This window comes from Epinephelus lanceolatus, chromosome 1 (assembly GCF_041903045.1).
Source record: "Epinephelus lanceolatus isolate andai-2023 chromosome 1, ASM4190304v1, whole genome shotgun sequence".
Taxonomy (NCBI): Eukaryota; Metazoa; Chordata; class Actinopteri; order Perciformes; family Serranidae; genus Epinephelus; species Epinephelus lanceolatus.
In genome coordinates this window covers 36,364,632-36,382,662 of record NC_135734.1, presented here as the reverse complement: position 1 = coordinate 36,382,662, position 18,031 = coordinate 36,364,632, and the positions used below count along the sequence as shown (strand labels likewise).

At 41.6% G+C, this 18,031-nt stretch overlaps 1 protein-coding gene across 2 annotated transcripts in view; it reads right to left on the bottom strand.

Annotated features, from left to right (window-relative positions):
• eya2 (EYA transcriptional coactivator and phosphatase 2) overlaps positions 1 to 18,031 on the bottom strand; it is a 43,573-nt gene that overhangs the window by 8,980 nt on the left and 16,562 nt on the right. Inside the window, exons 4-10 of one of the 2 annotated variants that reach the window (XM_033625524.2) lie at positions 17,630 to 17,755; positions 15,609 to 15,725; positions 9,247 to 9,323; positions 8,816 to 8,999; positions 6,363 to 6,499; positions 6,125 to 6,208; positions 1,307 to 1,396 (exon numbers count right to left, since the gene is read on the bottom strand). In XM_033625524.2, coding sequence (XP_033481415.1) covers positions 1,307 to 1,396; positions 6,125 to 6,208; positions 6,363 to 6,499; positions 8,816 to 8,999; positions 9,247 to 9,323; positions 15,609 to 15,725; positions 17,630 to 17,732 — 792 coding nt within the window. In that variant the 5' untranslated portion in view covers positions 17,733 to 17,755. The remainder of the gene's footprint in view (positions 1 to 1,306; positions 1,397 to 6,124; positions 6,209 to 6,362; positions 6,500 to 8,815; positions 9,000 to 9,246; positions 9,324 to 15,608; positions 15,726 to 17,629; positions 17,756 to 18,031) is intronic. The other variant, XM_078169890.1, reaches the window with a different exon arrangement.

The window sequence follows — 18,031 nt, the reverse complement described above, 5'->3', positions numbered from 1 at the left end:
TTGCGACTATTTTGTTAATCATATAAGTTGTTTTGTGATGCACGAACATTTCATAGCTCCAGCTTCACAAATATAAGAATTTTTACTTGTTGCTTTTGCTTTTAATTATTTGATAATTCTTATTAATAATTAATTTTATGTTGAGGTTTGAACTGTCTTGGGCTCTGGGTAAGTGTGACGCTATCTCTCACTAGTTCCCCCACCTCTGACATCAATAACTGCTCATGAACTGCGATCCAACAAAACATGAATCAGTTTCTGTTACTGCACTGCCTATTTCTCACCTCGGATGTTTTCAGAAACATTTTTAGTGCATTGTTTAGCTGTAAAATGAGAAAGTTTGCTCTGGCCAGTGTCTCATTTTGGCTCAACTGTTTTCAACATGGCAGCCGGGTCACAAGACCATTGTGAGACAGGTTAGTTTTACCCCACTGACGATGTGTTGTTGCAGTAGTAACATCTGAAGCGAGAAATGGGCATTGCATTAACAGAATCTTGATTCCTGCTTGGTTTGAATGCTGTTCGCGCGCTGTGATTGACATAATTGACAGCTGCATTAGAAACTCCTTGGCTCTGATTGGTTGTTATCATTCCTCTGTGGTGGATTCTTGCAGATGCCGTTAGAAAAACTACGAAGATGCAGAGGGACAGCAAATTTTTCACAGATTATCTGTCTCATGCACTACTGTCTGGAATTTTTAATTTATTTAACCAGGAAGTCCAATTGAGATTCTCTTTTAAAAGAAAGACCTGGCTGAGGTAGCAGCCAATCACAACACATTTAAAATGCAACAAATACAACATATAACACAAAAATCCACAATAAAACTATTCAAACATAGCAGCCTCTTAAGAAAAACAAGCACGTCTCTGTCACCACATTCTTTATGATGCCCTTAAATTCATCAGTGGATAAAAGTGTTTCTAACTCTAGATCTTTTTGGAGATTGTTCCATGACCAAGGTGCAGAGTAGGAGAATGCAGTTTTCCCCAGATCTGTTAAAACCCTGCGTACATTTAAAAAGCAACCACTCGGAGGAGTGTAGCTGGTAACCAGAGCTGACACACAGAGGGGTGCATGGAGGAGGTTGCATGCATACACAATATGTCACCGTAATCAATCACGGACAGTAAGAAAGTAGACGTAGTGAAAGTGAATCAAACATGACAGACTTGTTTTTAAAAAGCAACAGCTAAAACTTTAGGAGAAAGGTTGATAAAACAAATCTTAATCCTGCAGTTTCCTAAATACGCTCCTGTCACACTTTTTTAATGTGACAATTATCACTCAAATTTAAGAACTCACCTCCAAGTCATTGAAGAAGAGCCTCGCGTCGGCCAGGTTAAAGATCATCTCCTCCATCCACAAACCAAGAGACACCGCCTTTGAGGAGTCCTGACACACACACACACACACACACACACACAACCCTTGAATTAAAAACTTGCTTTCAAAGCCACAGTTTCATTACAGGGTTAAACATTGTTGTGTACACTTGTGCATCTGTTAGTTAGACATAATCAAAATTTTCTTGAACCACAACTACAACATAATTTATTTCATCAATTAAATGTCTTAGCACTGATGTACTGTTCAATGTATTTGTGTCTTGAGGCATGTTCAGTTTATGTGTACTGTCGTAACAAATTTCCCCTCGGGCACAGGACAGATTTTTATCTCTCCATCAGTCACAAACATCTCAGCAAACTGAAATGAAAGAAAACTGGTCTGCAGACTACAGCTTGTGGTTTGACCTAGTTAATAAGAATGATGTCAGCACAACATCTCCCTCTAATGTCAGGGGCTGCACCCTTATTAATTAGTGAATGAATAATAAAACCCTGAGCTCGGGCTGAGATTGATGGCCTCAGAGGTCTGGTATTCAGAGAATAATCAGTAAAATTGGATTATTGAACATCATTACTCTTGTCGTGATTCTCGCCCTGTCAGTTCAGCCGCCTGCTTGTCTCTCTGAACAGCTTTTCTTTCACTTCCTCCGCAAACTCATCAACTGGATTGACATGAACAGGTTTCTGGGAGAGGCGAGAGTGAATATTTATCTGTCAATCAAACTCTCTGCCAATTCTTATCTTCACTAACTTTTTTCTGACTCATTTATTGGGGATTTCTTCACCAAGTGCACCAATTTTCATCATATCTCTCCACTGGATCTTTTTCCTGATTCATTAAATTATGCACAGACTCATTAAATTTAATTAATTTAATTCACTGCTGACTATTAAATTAAACCATTAGGAACACCAATTTCTTAACCTTATTAAACTTAAGGCTTCAGGCTTAACAAACCATATCAGTGTTCTTGCAGGTTTTGCTCCTACAAGTATTCTTTGCTGATGAATGTTTCTTTTTAAATTAGTTTATCACATAAAGATGATGTAACTAATGTAGCACCAAGGCTAAGAGTCTACAGACACGCTAGCAGAACAGCAGTGCTTTGAGCTAAACGCTAATATCAGCATGCTAGCATACTCACGATGACAGTGCTACTATGTTTAGCAAGACTAATGTTAACTATCGTGGTTTAGCTTGTTAGCATGCTAGCATTGTGAACTAGCACTAAACAGCTGAGGCTGACGGGAATGTCATTAGTTTTGCAGGTATTTCAGCATTCAGCATTATATTAGGGCCATTGTAAAACAAAAAATAGCATAGAAATGATGATTAAATGGATAATTTGATGAGAAATAAACACAGATAAATGTGAGATTAAAGTGGTAAATGTAAGTCAACATTGTTTTCTTATTTAGATTTAATTGACCCATTATTTTCAGTTTTTAGAATGAATAAAGCTGCTGAATGCACACTGTGTTCAAACTGGATCAGACACAGGACTTTGATCCATTGTTTCAGCATTCAATCAAGACGTCTAGCCAAAATAGTTCCAAAATTAAAGATGTGCAGATGTCTGAGACGTGACCCGGCCATTAGCTGTACGTCCCTAGCAACGTCAAATTATGACATTGACATGAACAGGCCTATTGCCCTATATTGCTAAACTTTATGTACCCAGTGTGCATTCAGCAGCTATATACATCCCAAAAGCTGTAAATAATGAGTCAACTAAGAAAAACTAAACTACAACTAATAAAGCAACATTGACTCACACAGGACACAAACCCCTGGGCTCCTGGGTGAAAGCCCTGTGCTCATCTGCTATTACTTCCTTCCTAGATGGACTTTGTAGCCTGACGTTCTGGCAGTAAATTTGTGAGTTTTTTTTAACATTTATTTATTTATTTATTTTAGAATCTATCATTTTTCTTCTGAACAGAAAAACCGCACCAAATGGGATACATCATATGGCCATATAAATCTGTAAAAATAGGGCGCAAGGACTGGAGAGGTTACACATAATTAAGACAGAAGACAGTGCTATGAAAAACTGAGTAAAAGGCAATTAACAGTACTAAAAAAAATAAAAATAAATTGATTAAATAATCACTGAATAATAAGCCTAAAGGAGAGGCCTTTGTGTGCGGCCACAATACCCAATCAGGAGAACCAAACCCTGGCTGGCAGTAAGGTGATCGCCTCCCGTTATAAGTTATCTCCCCAACATGAGGGATGTCTGGACTCTCTTAAATTTAAATTTATTGTAACTTTATTACTTTAATCTCAGACTTTTTCTCAAAATATTACCTGCCTACCACGACTCCATTTATTTTAAATTTCATATATTTATTTGTACCTATAATGACCTAATATGGCATTGTATAAGCCAAGTTTTGCACAATTTAAAGTTTTGACCTGATGATGGCACCAGATGAAAAGCAAAGGGACCACCAAAATGATTATAATTTTTCTTATGGGGGACGTAAATGTTTGTCATGTAAATCCTTCCAATAGTTTCTGTTTCAGTCCCGACCTAAGTTATAGACGGACCATCAGACGGGCATCCACAGCTGCTCACATGTCTAAAAATGAATGCAGACTTGATGTTCACTGTGATCGATGGACACAAGTCTAGCAAGTGTCGTGAATCTCCTTTCTGATTTTCTTGTCATAAATAAAAGGTCTGAATGAATGGCAATGACTGCCAATACATGAGAAAATCTAAAACACACCAGTGTTATTTAACTACCTAACTGCAGTGGATCTCTTTCTGTCATCACCTCACGCTACCCATCCTCTCCTCTCCTGTTCCTTTTATCCTGCGTTGGAAAACACCCAAACAAATACGCAGGTGTTACATTACATCAACTTCAGTTTTATTTCTTAATAAGATAACTGTAAATTATCACCCGCAGAAACACATAAATCATAATGTGCGGGCATTCAGGCTGACAGACAGCTTGGGTGTGTTGTTTTTCCAGACTACAAAAGCAGGTGTGTGTGTGTGTGTGCAGTGTATTGTTTTGATGGCAGCGTTGGCTCGTCTTTGGCAGCGAGACAGGAGAAGCAGAGGGGTGTCAGCCAAAGGTGAACGTTAGATTAGGGCGTCTGAAATGACAAGCGGAGCTGTCTTCTGGCAGAAACAGGCTTGATGACACAAGCGGGGTAATTGACGACAAATACAAGACAACCCCCCTCGGAAACAAAAAAGAAAAGGTGTGAATAGAAAAAGGTAATTGAGGACGCGGGGTGGAAAAGGTTCAGTAGGAGGAGTGGGAGGATGACAAGGAGAAAATGACGAGGGGGAGGATTGAGAAACGCTGGACAGAGGAGGAAGAGATGAATGGAAAAGGTGAAGAGGGAGGGGTTAAACGGCTTACAGGATTGTTCTGCTTGTCTAATAATTGGAATAATTATCTATAATCACCTTCCTCCAAAAAAAAACAAAACAAGGGCTGCTCTACACAAAAGTGCAAATAAAATCCTCTCTCTGATAATCCCAGGGAAGAATTTAAGAAGACAAAAGAAGGGAAAGACAAAAAAAACGTAAAATGTTCAGTTCCCACCTTTGCTCTCATGCAGGATGTTTGATATGGGAAACACACGAGAGGACAGAGGGGTGCTGTATGATAGATGAGATAATGGAAGAGCCGTTACAGGGGAGGGAATCAGCTCCTTATGTGGCTCTCCATTCACCTCTGGCTCGCCAAGCTGGTGAAAACAACTGTCTTTCAACACACCCATTAGTCTTTCCTGCACGCTGGGTTCAGACTTGCCTTTACTTATAGGTCCCAAACATTTGTTTATGATAAGAGTTTAATAGGCTGACCCTAATGGGAAGAGGCTGGGCTGTTAAACGTGGACAGAAAGCAGGACACAAAGTGGACATAATTTATGCCAGAAACAAATGTATTATAGTTGTCAGGGCAGGATGAGTTGGCTGCAAATTTAGTCGGGGAGAGAAAAAAAAGAAAAGGAGAATCTTGTAAGCCGTCTTGACGCTTTGGATTGTTAATCTGTTTTTCCGCTGTCACTCATTTAATTCCTCTGCTGCATGTCTGAGTTTTGATGTCAGAGTCTGTCCAACTGAGTTCCAGCAGCGGGGTGTTTGGGTGGTGGGAGTAATCAGGAATTTTTGGCACATGAGTCACATTTCAACACATCCACTCTTGCTCTCTCCGTCTCTCGTTGTTCCCCCCCCCCCCCCCCCCCCCCCCCCCCCCCCGTGGCAGAAAAGAAAGAAAAAGAAACAACGGCATGCATGGCCTGCCGGGGGCTGAACCGATCAGAAACACTGCTCTCAAACTCCCATCAGCCTTGTGTCAACCCGCAGGGGGACCGTGAGAATTCAAAACACGCATCCCCGGCCAAAACCAAGAAACGCACCACTGTCCGCCCCTCGCCAGCTGCCTCTCTATTATGTAAAGGTCCCACCGGCTGTCAGTCACGCCGCAGGATGCTCGCATAGCTAAACAGCCCCGGCGCATTATGAAAAGAAACAAGAGGGCAGAAAGGCAAAACAGCCAGCGTGTGAAAATGCTCAGGGATGAGACCCAAAGGTCGCGGACTCGACTCAGGCAGCCAAACCTTGGACTGTTAGTCAAATAAGCACTCGATCACTGAGACAAAGGGTGATTTGACTGAAGCAAGACTAGTTTGTTACCCTGGTGAACCGTGCCCACCTACTGTGTGATTAACAGTCAGAGTGTGATGAGCTACAGCATGTACTTCTTACAGTAAATGACAGAGGGAGGGGTCGTATCACCGTACCTTGCCAAATCGTGAGGAGAAGGTTCCCGTGAGGAGCGAATGGAAAATGATGATGGTTTCATCCAGGTCCCAGATAAACACACGCTGCAGGGAAATAACAGATATGTAATGTTAACCTCATGAACGTTTGTGTGTGTGTGTGTGTGTGTGTGTGTGTGTGTGTGAGAGACAGAGAGAGAAAGATAAATATTGTAGAGAAATACTGATAATTTTCAACACTGTGTGAACGTGTGTTGACCTCTATATCAGAGTCCAGAGGTGGAGCGGGGTCACTGACTCTTTTTCTCCCTCTAAGCTTCCCATCTGACCCCCGTCGTGCTGGGACCCCCTCCTCTTTACCTGGTGTTGGGGGGCTGGGCGGCGGGTGGTACTCTCCTGGAACACACACATGTAAAACAATAATCAGTCTCTAGAAAACAACCCCAACAAGGTTCAGACTCAAAAGTATGTTGAAGGAGAATAAAAAAGATGCTACTGCGTTGCATTATGGGAAGTGTAGGATCCAAGGTTTTTGGAGCCAGGAACTAAAAGTTACGATATCTCTGTTACAAAACCGATGATTGGTTATTTTTCTTTTTTATCTGCCTCTTGAAAGTCGCCCAACTTTATGGAGGTGCAGGAATAAATCACTGGAACATCCCTTTAATATCATGTACACCACAATGAGAAAACAACTGCACATATTAGAAATAAAGTGAAACAAAAAGCACTCAAACAAAGCTTACACTTGTTTCAGTGTAATGGCAAAATGAATTTAAAATGGGATGAAAACTACTTTAGCAGGCACCTTTCCCCTGTTATTTTCCACTGTGTTTTTATTCATACATTCAAGCAAATACATCTCACCCTGTAGAGCACAGTCCATTTTTGTATGTGCTTTTGTTTAGTGTAAGGGTTGGAGCAGGGCTAAGCCCCTAGGAACAACACTGGGCTTTGAAGCCAATTTTGCATAGTGGCAAAACAGGGGATTATAACTTCTGGGTTCGTCACATGATGCCACTGGGCACAAAAGACATTTTCCTATAGACTTACACTGTCAGTGATTCGTTTGTAATGATGTATCTAAAGAGCAGCTTTGGACAGTCAGCCTTTTCTCATCCAGCAGCACACACCTGGAACACTGTTCCCATAGAACTGAGGAACATCACATCACATCTCTTATGTCATTCTCTAAATCAATAAAATTTTCATTTTCCTTAATGTGCTTTCTTTTTATGGTGATGTCACTGTCTTGCTAATAGTGCTTATGTGCTTTGCTTTGTGCCTGCTGTACTTTTGTATAACTTTAACTTTACTCGTCTGCCATAAGTTGCTAGTGCGCTTGCTCCATAGGCCCAATGATGGAGAAGATCCAGGTGTTGGGGCCCTGCCTCCAACACTGCATCCAGTTGTTATACACTGAACAAAAATATAAACGCAACACTTTTGTTTTTGCTCCCATTTTTCATGAGCTGAACTCAAAGATCTAAAACATTTTCTATACACACAAAAGACCATTTCCTCACAAATACTGTTCACAAATCTGTCTAAATCTGTGTTAGTGAGCACTTCTCCTTTGCCGAGATAATCCATCCCACCTCACAGGTGTGGCATATCAAGATGCTGATTAGACAGCATGATTATTGCACAGGTGTGCCTTAGGCTGGCCACAATAAAAGGCCACTCTAAAATGTTCAGTTTTATCACACAGCACAATGCCACAGATGTCGCAAGTTTTGAGGGAGCGTGCAATTGGCATGCTGACTGCAGGAATGTCCACCAGAGCTGTTGCCCATGAATTGAATGTTCATTTCTCTACCATAAGCCGTCTCCAAAGGCATTTCAGACAATTTGGTAATACATCCAACCGGCCTCACAACCGCAGACCACATGTAACCACACCAGCCCAGGACCTCCACCTCCAGCATGTTCACCTCCAAGATCGTCTGAGACCAGCCACCCGGACAGCTGCTGCAACAATCAGTTTGCATAACCAAAGAACTTCTGCACAAACTGTCAGAAACCGTCTCAGGGAAGCTCATCTGCATGCTCGTCGTCCCATCTTGGAGGTGAACATGCTGGATGTGGAGGTCCTGGGCTGGTGTGGTTACACGTGGTCTGCGGTTGTGAGGCCGGTTGGATGTACTGCCAAATTGTCTGAAACACCTTTTGAGACGGCTTATGGTAGAGAAATGAACATTCAATTCACGGGCAACAGCTCTGGTGGACATTCCTGCAGTCAGCATGCCAATTGCACACTCCCTCAAAACTTGCGACATCTGTGTCATTGTGCTGTGTGATAAAACTGAACATTTTAGAGTGGCCTTTTATTGTGGCCAGCCTAAGGCACACCTGTGCAATAATCATGCTGTCTAATCAGCATCTTGATATGCCACACCTGTGAGGTGGGATGGATTATCTCGGCAAAGGAGAAGTGCTCACTAACACAGATTTAGACAGATTTGTGAACAATATTTGTGAGGAAATGGTCTTTTGTGTATATAGAAAATGTTTTAAATCTTTGAGTTCAGCTCATGAAAAATGGGAGCAAAAACAAAAGTGTTGCGTTTATATTTTTGTTCAGTATACATCCATGGGTTAGGCACAATAAAGATCTAACTTCATGGTTAGTTGGAGGATGGGGAGGCACTTGTATGCATTGTTTGTCATTTAAAAAAACAAGAAAACAACTGAAATATTGTCACTCCTTACCTGTGTGTGACTCTGGGCTGTGATTGGGCAGCATGACGGGGTGTTCTGGATGCTGATAGGCTAACGGAGCTGTGATGGCAGCAGGGCTGATGTTGCTGCCGGCTAGGTAGGGGCTGTTGTAGTGATGTGAGTTATAATACGGAGAGTACTGACTCTGACTGTAGCTGGAGTACGCTGAAAACTCCTGTCGAAACATAAACAATGACTTAAATTAGTCAGTATCAATAAAATATGAACATTTTTACTCTAGAATGAGGCGTCCTACATTTAGACTGTATGATGATATAAGACAGTTGTGACAGTACCTAAATTAAGATGTTAATCGTCAGGATTGCTGTCAATTAAGGTATCTGTTTTTCTATATATCATTGTTGAAACTCTTCAGCTGTCTTGGCAGAAAAAAAATTTTGTGTTGAAATTACATTACTCACTTGTTGGGCAGAGTTGAACGGGGTTGAACTGGAGATTGCGTGGGTGCCTTGAAATATTCCAGATGAAATACCACCACCTGAAAAGTGATGTAAAGACAAAGTTTCAGGTAATAAATCATCATGCAGATTTTAAAATCACAAAAGAGATCTGGCTGCGTTTCATCTTGTATTGATGAATCCACCTCTGCTATAACTCCACAACTTTTGATCTGATCTGTGAAACTGCGTGGAGGAAGGAACGAGCAGTACACTTTGACCCCGTCCTCAGTGACAGCTCAGTGCTGCAGGAGCTGGGAGTCAGATTTATGTTTGACATAACAATACAGGTGGGAAAGTCGGCTGCTGCTGCTGCTGCTGCTCTGGGAATCTTCTCAGTCTGATCAAGCCAAGGCAGGAATGTCTTCCTCCAAGCAATTTCCTCCCACAATGACACTGCCTCACCCTACATCCTTCTGTCAAATCTGTCTATGCTGTTTGTTTGTCTGATTAATTATTTTTCTTGTAATCTTATCACCTCCACCTCCAGCATTTCTAATTTACATGCCACTCCCTCTGTTTGTCAGTTAGCTGGGTATCTCAAAAGGTTACCAACGGTGCAGCGATAGAGGAACGTAAGTGAACAGATACAGCACCTACTGACCATGTGGTGAAATGGAAACTAAAAGGCTAACAGCTCTAAGAGCGTAGGCTCAGGGACACAACATGCATAATGAGTTTAATTTAGTACTAGCACTTGCTAATTAGTCTTTGAGAAAAAGTGCAGTTGGGGTTGATAGGTATTTGGTCACTAACTAAAAGTGGTGTTTTTTTGCTTCAACTAAATGATATGTTGATTGTTGAATGGATTGGCTATAGAATAATGACACCATCAACATTTAGATTGGTTTCCTATAAAGGCCCATTCATGCTCAACGTTAGATACAGAGACGGAAAGGGAGATGGAGACTGATGGAGCCTTCTGTCCATTCTTTGCATTTCTGAAAGCTCATGGGTACAGACACAACAAAGCAGTACCACCGGATATCGCAGAGTGTGTGGTGTAGATCAAGTGAGATTCGACCGTCTAAATCATGTCTACATGTCAGAATCTATCTCGATGCAATTCTGTCTTCCACTGGGTGCAATCTCCTGGAAAAATGAAGGCTTGATTTTTACCAGAGGGAAGGCTGACCATTGCTACGACAGCTCATAATTTCGAAGCCCCAGTAATCCAAAAAATGTCCGAATGGACTGAAAGCCCATTTGGACAACAGCCTGATATCCCAAAAAAACACGTATATTGTCTGGAGGGCCCTTTCTGTGACGACATTCTCCCAAGCAGAAGCATGCGGCTAATTATTATGCAGAATGACATCATCGGATAGTCCACCTAATGGTGAAGGCGTGACCGGCCCTACTCTGCCTCTGATTTCCTGGTATTCATTACCTGTGTTGTTGTGGTGGTTAGGTTTAGGCTTGAGGACTGCGATTGGTTAAAGTTAGGTCAAGAATATCAGGGACAACCAATCAGAGGCAGAATAGGGCGGGTCCTACTGTTACCATAGTAGGAAGGTACAGTGATGCCATTCTATATAATAATTCTGCATAATAATTAGCCATGTGTGGGGGCGTCGGTAGCGTAGTGGATAGTGCCGGCGCCCCATGTATAGAGGCGATGCCTTGCTGCAGCGGTTGCGAGCTCAACTCCGGCTTGCAGCCCTTTGCTGCATGTTTTTTAGACTATTGAGGCTTCGTAATCATGGGCTGCCAGAACAATGGCATGGCACCCAAGGAAGTGTGTCAACCATTGTGCAACCAAAACCAGAAGTGGACAGTGCTTTTGTTTTTTTCCCTTGTAGCTATCAGTCCCCCAGGAAGTGTGCTGAGCTTTGAAGCCAATTGTTGTAGTGGCCAAACAGTGGTACTGCAATTCTCAGTGTCTATCACATGATGCAATTGGACCCGAAAAGACTTTCTCCCATTGACTTACATTAGGAAAGGGACATCTATAAATCATTGGATAAAATGTTTTGAGTGCCACAGCCCCATGAAATGGCTCGTTCTATCAAGATTTAATCAGTGTGGTCCAATAACATGAAGTGAGTCAATCGGCCAGTGGAAGTTGGCCCTTCGACCACACTCAGCAGCTGTAGGTCCCTAGTGCACCTGCTCTATGGGCTGAATGATGCAGAAGCAGTGCCAATCATCTGGGTAATTTCATACCGCAGAAGTAGAGCTTTTTGGCTTCATATGTCACTGAGTAATTTTCATAGGAATGGATGGGGCCCTGCTGCTAATCCTGTATACAGGTCTCTTACTGTAAAACATCAGTGCTAGCTATCCCCAGTAACCAGGAAGAGTGTCAGTGTAAGTTCTTTGCAGTTACTATCCCCAAGTAGCATGAATGGCTGATGGTGGAACAACCAAAGTAAGTGTGGAGAACAAAATGCAGTGTGTCCTGTGGTGTTGGTAGGCTTTTAGGAAATCAGGAAGGGACTCAGTTGTCATTGCGACAGTGGCGCCAACGATAGTACCACAATGCTAAAAAGTCGTTTGTTTTTGCCTTCAGTTTTGACTTGACAAACTTTTGATCTCCATGTTATTACAATTCATCCTGAGGGGAAACTGAAAGTCTGAATCAAACTTCATGACAATCCGTCCAACAGTTGTCAAAACATTTCACTCAAAACCACAAATTCCAACATCATGGTGGCGCTAGAAATAAATTAATCTTCTAGGAACCATACAGGTCTGAGCAGAATTGTGTGCCAATCCATCAACTAAGTGTTGAGATGTTTAACCAGATAAGTGAAACTTTTGGCAGCACCTGGTGTCTGTGTGGATTTCCCCGGGGTGTTCCTCCCACAGTCCAAAGACATGCAGGTTTGGTTAACAGGAGGCTCTAAACTACCAGCACTGTTATAGTCCGGTAACGTGTGGTGGCTGAAAGGGCCTGTTCTTGACAAGTAAGATCCTGACAGTTGCTTGTGCAGATATTTGTGTGCTTTGCAATTGGAGTATCAGCACTGAAAATGAAAACAGGTCAATTAACCTTTGCAAATAATTACTTTGTGGGTGGTTTTTATCAGGCCCAGTAGGAAGCTACAGTTAATACAAGTTTAAGTATCTGGCGGCGATGGTGTGGATAACAAAGAGTTACTCTCCTCTTCTCTGACACGAACCTGAACCGTCCTGAAATATTTTAAAGATTCGCTTCCTCAGGTCTACCCTCCATCATTTCCTCAGTCCACTACTGCTCCCCCTTGTTCCTCACGTCTTCTACTCCACTCCACAGTGCATGACAAACAGCAGAAAAATGACTCAATGGAAGAACCACACTGAAACCTCCCCGGACAACACAACAATCTTCAAAGCGACTAAAGGAAAAATACAGGAGGTCTCTGGAGTAAACACAGAAAGGCTTCCATAGTCCCCATTTGGTTTCAGTTGTACGCACAGTGTACAGTACATGTTTTGACTGCTTCTTGTGGTGTGTGTGTGTATGTGTGTGTGCCTGTGTTTGCGTGCTTGTGTATTGTGTACAGTATAATGGATGACATGGAAACATTCTGAAGTCCTACAAACATTTGGTTGTTGTGGCAGTTTATTACCGTTTGAAGTTTGCAGTTAATGATTTATGCATAAAAATATTCAAACAAATTTGTTTTGTTTGGGAACAGTGTCTTTCAAACTCAAACTACACTCTGTTAAAAAAACTGTTTGTTGGTTCAACAGTCATTGAGGGATCAGCAGTTTGTAAGAGGTTTCATCATAAGTGTGCTTACATGAATATTTACATTCCCGTATAATGTCTGACATCTGAATATTCTCTTAAAGAGGAAGTGATAGGGAAAACTATGGCTAAAAAACAGAAAAGAGATGGGGGTTACAATCTCCTCCTCATGTTCTGCTACCAGACTACTGAGTCTGGTATCTTGGAATCTTTCTAACTTTTAGGGCTGTCCCAAATACTGTTTTATGGGCACCGGAGCTTTGGTAGTAGGTCAACAGCAAATATTCAAAGCTTCTATCAGGATGGAGGAAGAACATTCCTTTTTTTACTATTTAAAAGAGGTAAAATCTTATATTATTGTAGAGTTATGTGCAACGTATTGATTCACTCAGAAACCTCCTTGCCCTGCTCTTGCTCTCTCTGCTAATCATGAGACTACTGCTGCAGGAGTGTGAGCTCTGTGACTTTTGGTAGGAGTCCGCCTGCACACACACAGTGACAGGGCTAACTGTTAGCATCATTCCCTGAAGGAGGCCAGCTTGGTACTGCATCGAACGGCAACAGCTGCTAGCTGTTTGTTCGGCGGGAAACCCCAACATCACAAAAAGACTCTATTCTGAGGGAAACACTGAATGCTCTTAATAGGGGCCGTTATTTTTGCACTTTCAAATTCACTGTTTTCAATGAAGACACACGGCAGGCGCACTCAAACGCCCATTTTTCAAGGTGTGACAGCTGCGCTTTGAGATAAACCGAGTTCAACTTTTGGAACATAGCAGCGCGCACTGCATGTCATGTGATGAGAAACAACCAATCACGGCTGACATATCTTTTCCTTCTCCGTAAACATCAGTCTGTGGTAAATATGGAGGAGAAGTTGATCACTTTGGTGCAAGGCTACCCTGCCGCTGCGCTCTTTAAAGCTGGCACAAAAAGCACAAAACTAGCGCCCTGGCCTCGTGTTTTTCAGGCGGTTCAAGACACGGCATGTGTATGGCTCCATAATTGGCCCTGAATCCGAGACACTGCCTTGACAAAATGCTGTGGAAAAAGAAGCGCATAAATAGCAAATTTAGGGTTTGAAAATAAGAAAAAAAAGAATATTCGCATTCAAAAATTGAAAACCGATTACCCACCCAACTTAGTATCCAAATAGTCAAATATTTGGGTCCAGCTTCCAACTTTGGCCCTCATTTCTATCAGGAGAATCTAAGTCCTAAAATCACTAAAATTAAGCCCAAGTCTGTGAGACAGGTTGGAAGCAAAACAGCTTTTGCAATCCAAACCACTTTAGTTGGAGGTAAAACTACAAGTGAGCGCACTCTAAATGTTGGTAACAATAATCCTACATTACTCACAGAAAAGATGTGAGTGCACAATTACAGCAAGACTGGCAGATGAAATTGGATCTCTAAATTCGGATGAATCTTTATAATGGACATTTTGAGTACTTATTTAATCGGTCATCTTTGTTTTCTCTTCCAAATAACTTTGGCTGACCAGTCGTATGTATGATTGCTACTTTTTCTTGCCCCGTCTGATTTCTTGTTCAACTTCAATCTAACTCGCTATGTTCGTAAGCGGTTTTCCTGAGAAATGAGAAACATTTTGAGTGCCCCGACTTCACTTTTACCTCCAAATAAAGTGTTTTAGACAGACGCGGTCTTAGATAAAGTTTTGGCTTGCTGACTTTGTTTTTGCGTTCTTGCCTCCGAGATCTCTGCAACAAATTGGTGAGTACAAGGCTACTATAACCCATTAAAACTAATGGCAAACAAGCAAATACCATCTCTTTAAGGAGTATGTGAACACGCTAGCCAACTGTAATAAAGAGATGAGCTCATATTACAATTATTAGGGTACTTATACAGTAACTGATATACAGTATGCCGAACCATAACCTCGTCTGTTTAATCCCATTTTGTGTCTCCTTTGTCTCATCCGTACAGTGGAAACAGGGTCATCCCCCAGCCTGCAACATTAAACCTCCTCACCCCTCCGTATAATGCACCTTAACCTCTCCCCTCTCACACACAAGGTCAATTTCGCGCTGCTTTCAAAGCCATAAAGTCGCACTGAGCGAGTCATGCTTTGGGCGCCGGACGACTGAGGAATGTGTACAGCACAGATACACACACAGACAGTCACAAACACACACACTCATTTGGCCATGTGTGGGCAGAGACTTGCACACAGCTTCATGTGAGTTTTTGTTTTTCAGCAAAGACCCTCTGCTCATCTCTGGTTCCCTCTGTTATTCTTGTTTTTTTCCTTTCTTCCATCCTCTTTGTCTATATGTTTTCTTACTGTCTCTGCTTCTCTCTAACAGACACAAACGCTCGCATGCTGTGTTGTTGGTCTGAGTGGAGAAAGGGGGCCTGACCCCGAGAAAAGAGGAGGGGTGGGGAGACTTTTGACGCCAGGAGTCCAGACCGCAGCTAATGGAGAACAGGTGTGGCAGAGAGAATGAGAGGAAAAGAGAGAAAGAGGAGAGGAGAGGAGAGGAGAGGAGAGGAAGAGTAAAAAAAAAAGGAGTGAAGGAGTTGAGGAAGGCAGCACGAGGATGGATGCTCCTTTCAGTGAGGTTGAAATAAGGTTTGTGTGTGATAGTGTGTCCATACATTCAGTGCATACAGTGTTTCCGACTAACCGTGTGTGTGTGAGTAGCTGTAGAGACTCTGACTGGGAGGTGTGCTGCCAAAGTTCGAGTAGCCAAGGATTCCCGTCTGTCCTGGAGAGTGACTCAGGCCATCTTCTGTTTTAATGTCTAAGTATGGAGAAATGCCATTGAGGGATCACAGGAAGAATTAGTCTTGTTTCATGCAAAAAAACGAGCCAACGTGCAGAATTATAGGCAATTATACAAAGGAAAAATATTCAATTTAGATCTTAAATTATGCAATAATTAATTGTAACTAAGACTGTATTTCCAGTACAGCTAATAACAATTACCAATACCACTGTAGACGATGCATACTTTTGATTGGGAGGCTGATAGAACAAGTTACGTCTTTGCTTGCAATTTAATTAGATGCCTAAAGAGCACAGTAGGGCTGCAACTAACGATAATTTTCATTGTCCACTAATCTGCCGATTATTTCTTCGATTAGTCGACTAATCATTTTATCGAAAAATGTGTTCAAATGTTGAAAAATGTCGGTCTGTCTCTCCCAAACTCCAAAATGATGTCATCTAATGTCTTGTTTTGTACTCACGCCAAAGGGTTTTTGTTCACTGTCATGGGAGAGTGTGTAAAGCTGCCAATATTTGAACATAAGAAGCTGCAATAAGAGTATCTGGGGTACTTGTATCGTACTTTTCTATGAAAAATGACTCAAACCGATTAGTCCACTACTAAAATAGTCACCGATTATTTTAATAGTCGATTAGTCATCAATTAGTTGACTAATCGTTGCAGCCCTAGAGCACATTATTGATTGTGCATACCTGCCTGTTTTGGTTATTATGTTTATCAGGGGCCTCATTACAGAAATCTTCACAGTCTGAAATCCTATCTTATCTAAGTTTATGATGACATCTAGGAATTTAGCTGTTACAGACACCTCCTTACTTAGTGTTTTCCCAAGTTAGGAATCCTAAATTAGGATGGCATGAACCCTGTCCTAAATTTAAAAGAACTGCCAAAAATAACAGCAGCACTGTTGCTAGTTTTGTATGGCAATGACAATGAAAATGGGGAACAGCATGAACACTGAAATATAATGACTGAAAGGCCACTTAGATCATATGAGGCTCGTTAAATTTCCTGGACCATGTACTAATGGGTATATTTTGACAGCCAAGATGACTAATCAATTATTAATTAATAAGAATTAATATAATTTTGAATATGATTGACGTCCTTCACTGACACAATTAGTCTCTTCAACCCCTCATGGCCAAAACTGACACCCTACCTACCTACCTACCTACCTACCTACCTACCTACCTCCCTCGTCCATGATGCCAAACAAAATGTTGTAACGCATTGACGCATATAAGAGCAACAGAACTCCGACAGCTACAGAAAATAACCCTGCCATTAGCTTGCATTAAGTGAAAGGTTATCCATGGCAGATGACTTTAACTATTTCATTACACACAACAAAATTTCATGACTTTTTCAAAACTTTAAATGATTTGAACTAATTCTATGACTTTTCAAGGCCTGGAAAATGTGATCATAAAAATTCCATGACTTATTCAGGTTTTCCATGACTGTGGGAACCCTGAAACTTAGACACAGGCATGACAGGATGAGTGCCAATTGAAGAACCAAATTTACAGTTATAGGTAAGATTTCTTAAAGGCTCAGTGTGTAAGATTTAGGGGGATTTAGAGGCATCCAGAGGAGAATTTCTTCTGTGTTCATTGGAGGTTTTTACCAGGAGACAAAGTATCTGCAGATGTCGCTTCCTTTTCAAAACCACCAAACCCTGTGATTTAAACTGGTTAAAACTATTTCTATTGTGTTGTTGCTTCCAGAATAAAACAAAAGAGAGGACTTTAAAGAAACAGACAGAGCTGCACTAACTTGCAGAATCTGATGTAAAAAGTCTGAGATTGAACAGCTCCTGATTGATCGCATCACAAACGTTTACTTTTGAGATGATTGTCAATATAATGCATTTATATATTAATCTATACAGCTGTATGTTTGTTTGTACTCACTGTAAGATGGCATGCTGTAGCCCTGTGTGTGGTGAGTGTAAGGTGTGTATGGCCCTGCAGGCTGGAGGGCGGGGCTGTACTGGGTCTGTCCATACGCAGCCATGACACCTCTCCCCGTCAGCTGATCTTAAAGAAGGAAGAAATAAAGAGGAAACTTAAATTGATGAGTTCTCTTTCTCTTCATCTGCTACAATAGAACATCTGTTTTTGTTACGGTTAGAACTGAGTGTGAGGAAGAACACACTAAACACGCAAAGGAATTACAGAGCAAAGGAATTAATGCCACACACAGAACAAATTGAACTCTGATGGGATGCATACACTCCTTTTTTTTGGCAAGAAACAATTACAGAAAAAACTTAACTGGACTTAATTATAGGAAAAGAAAACCTCCAGTTCTTG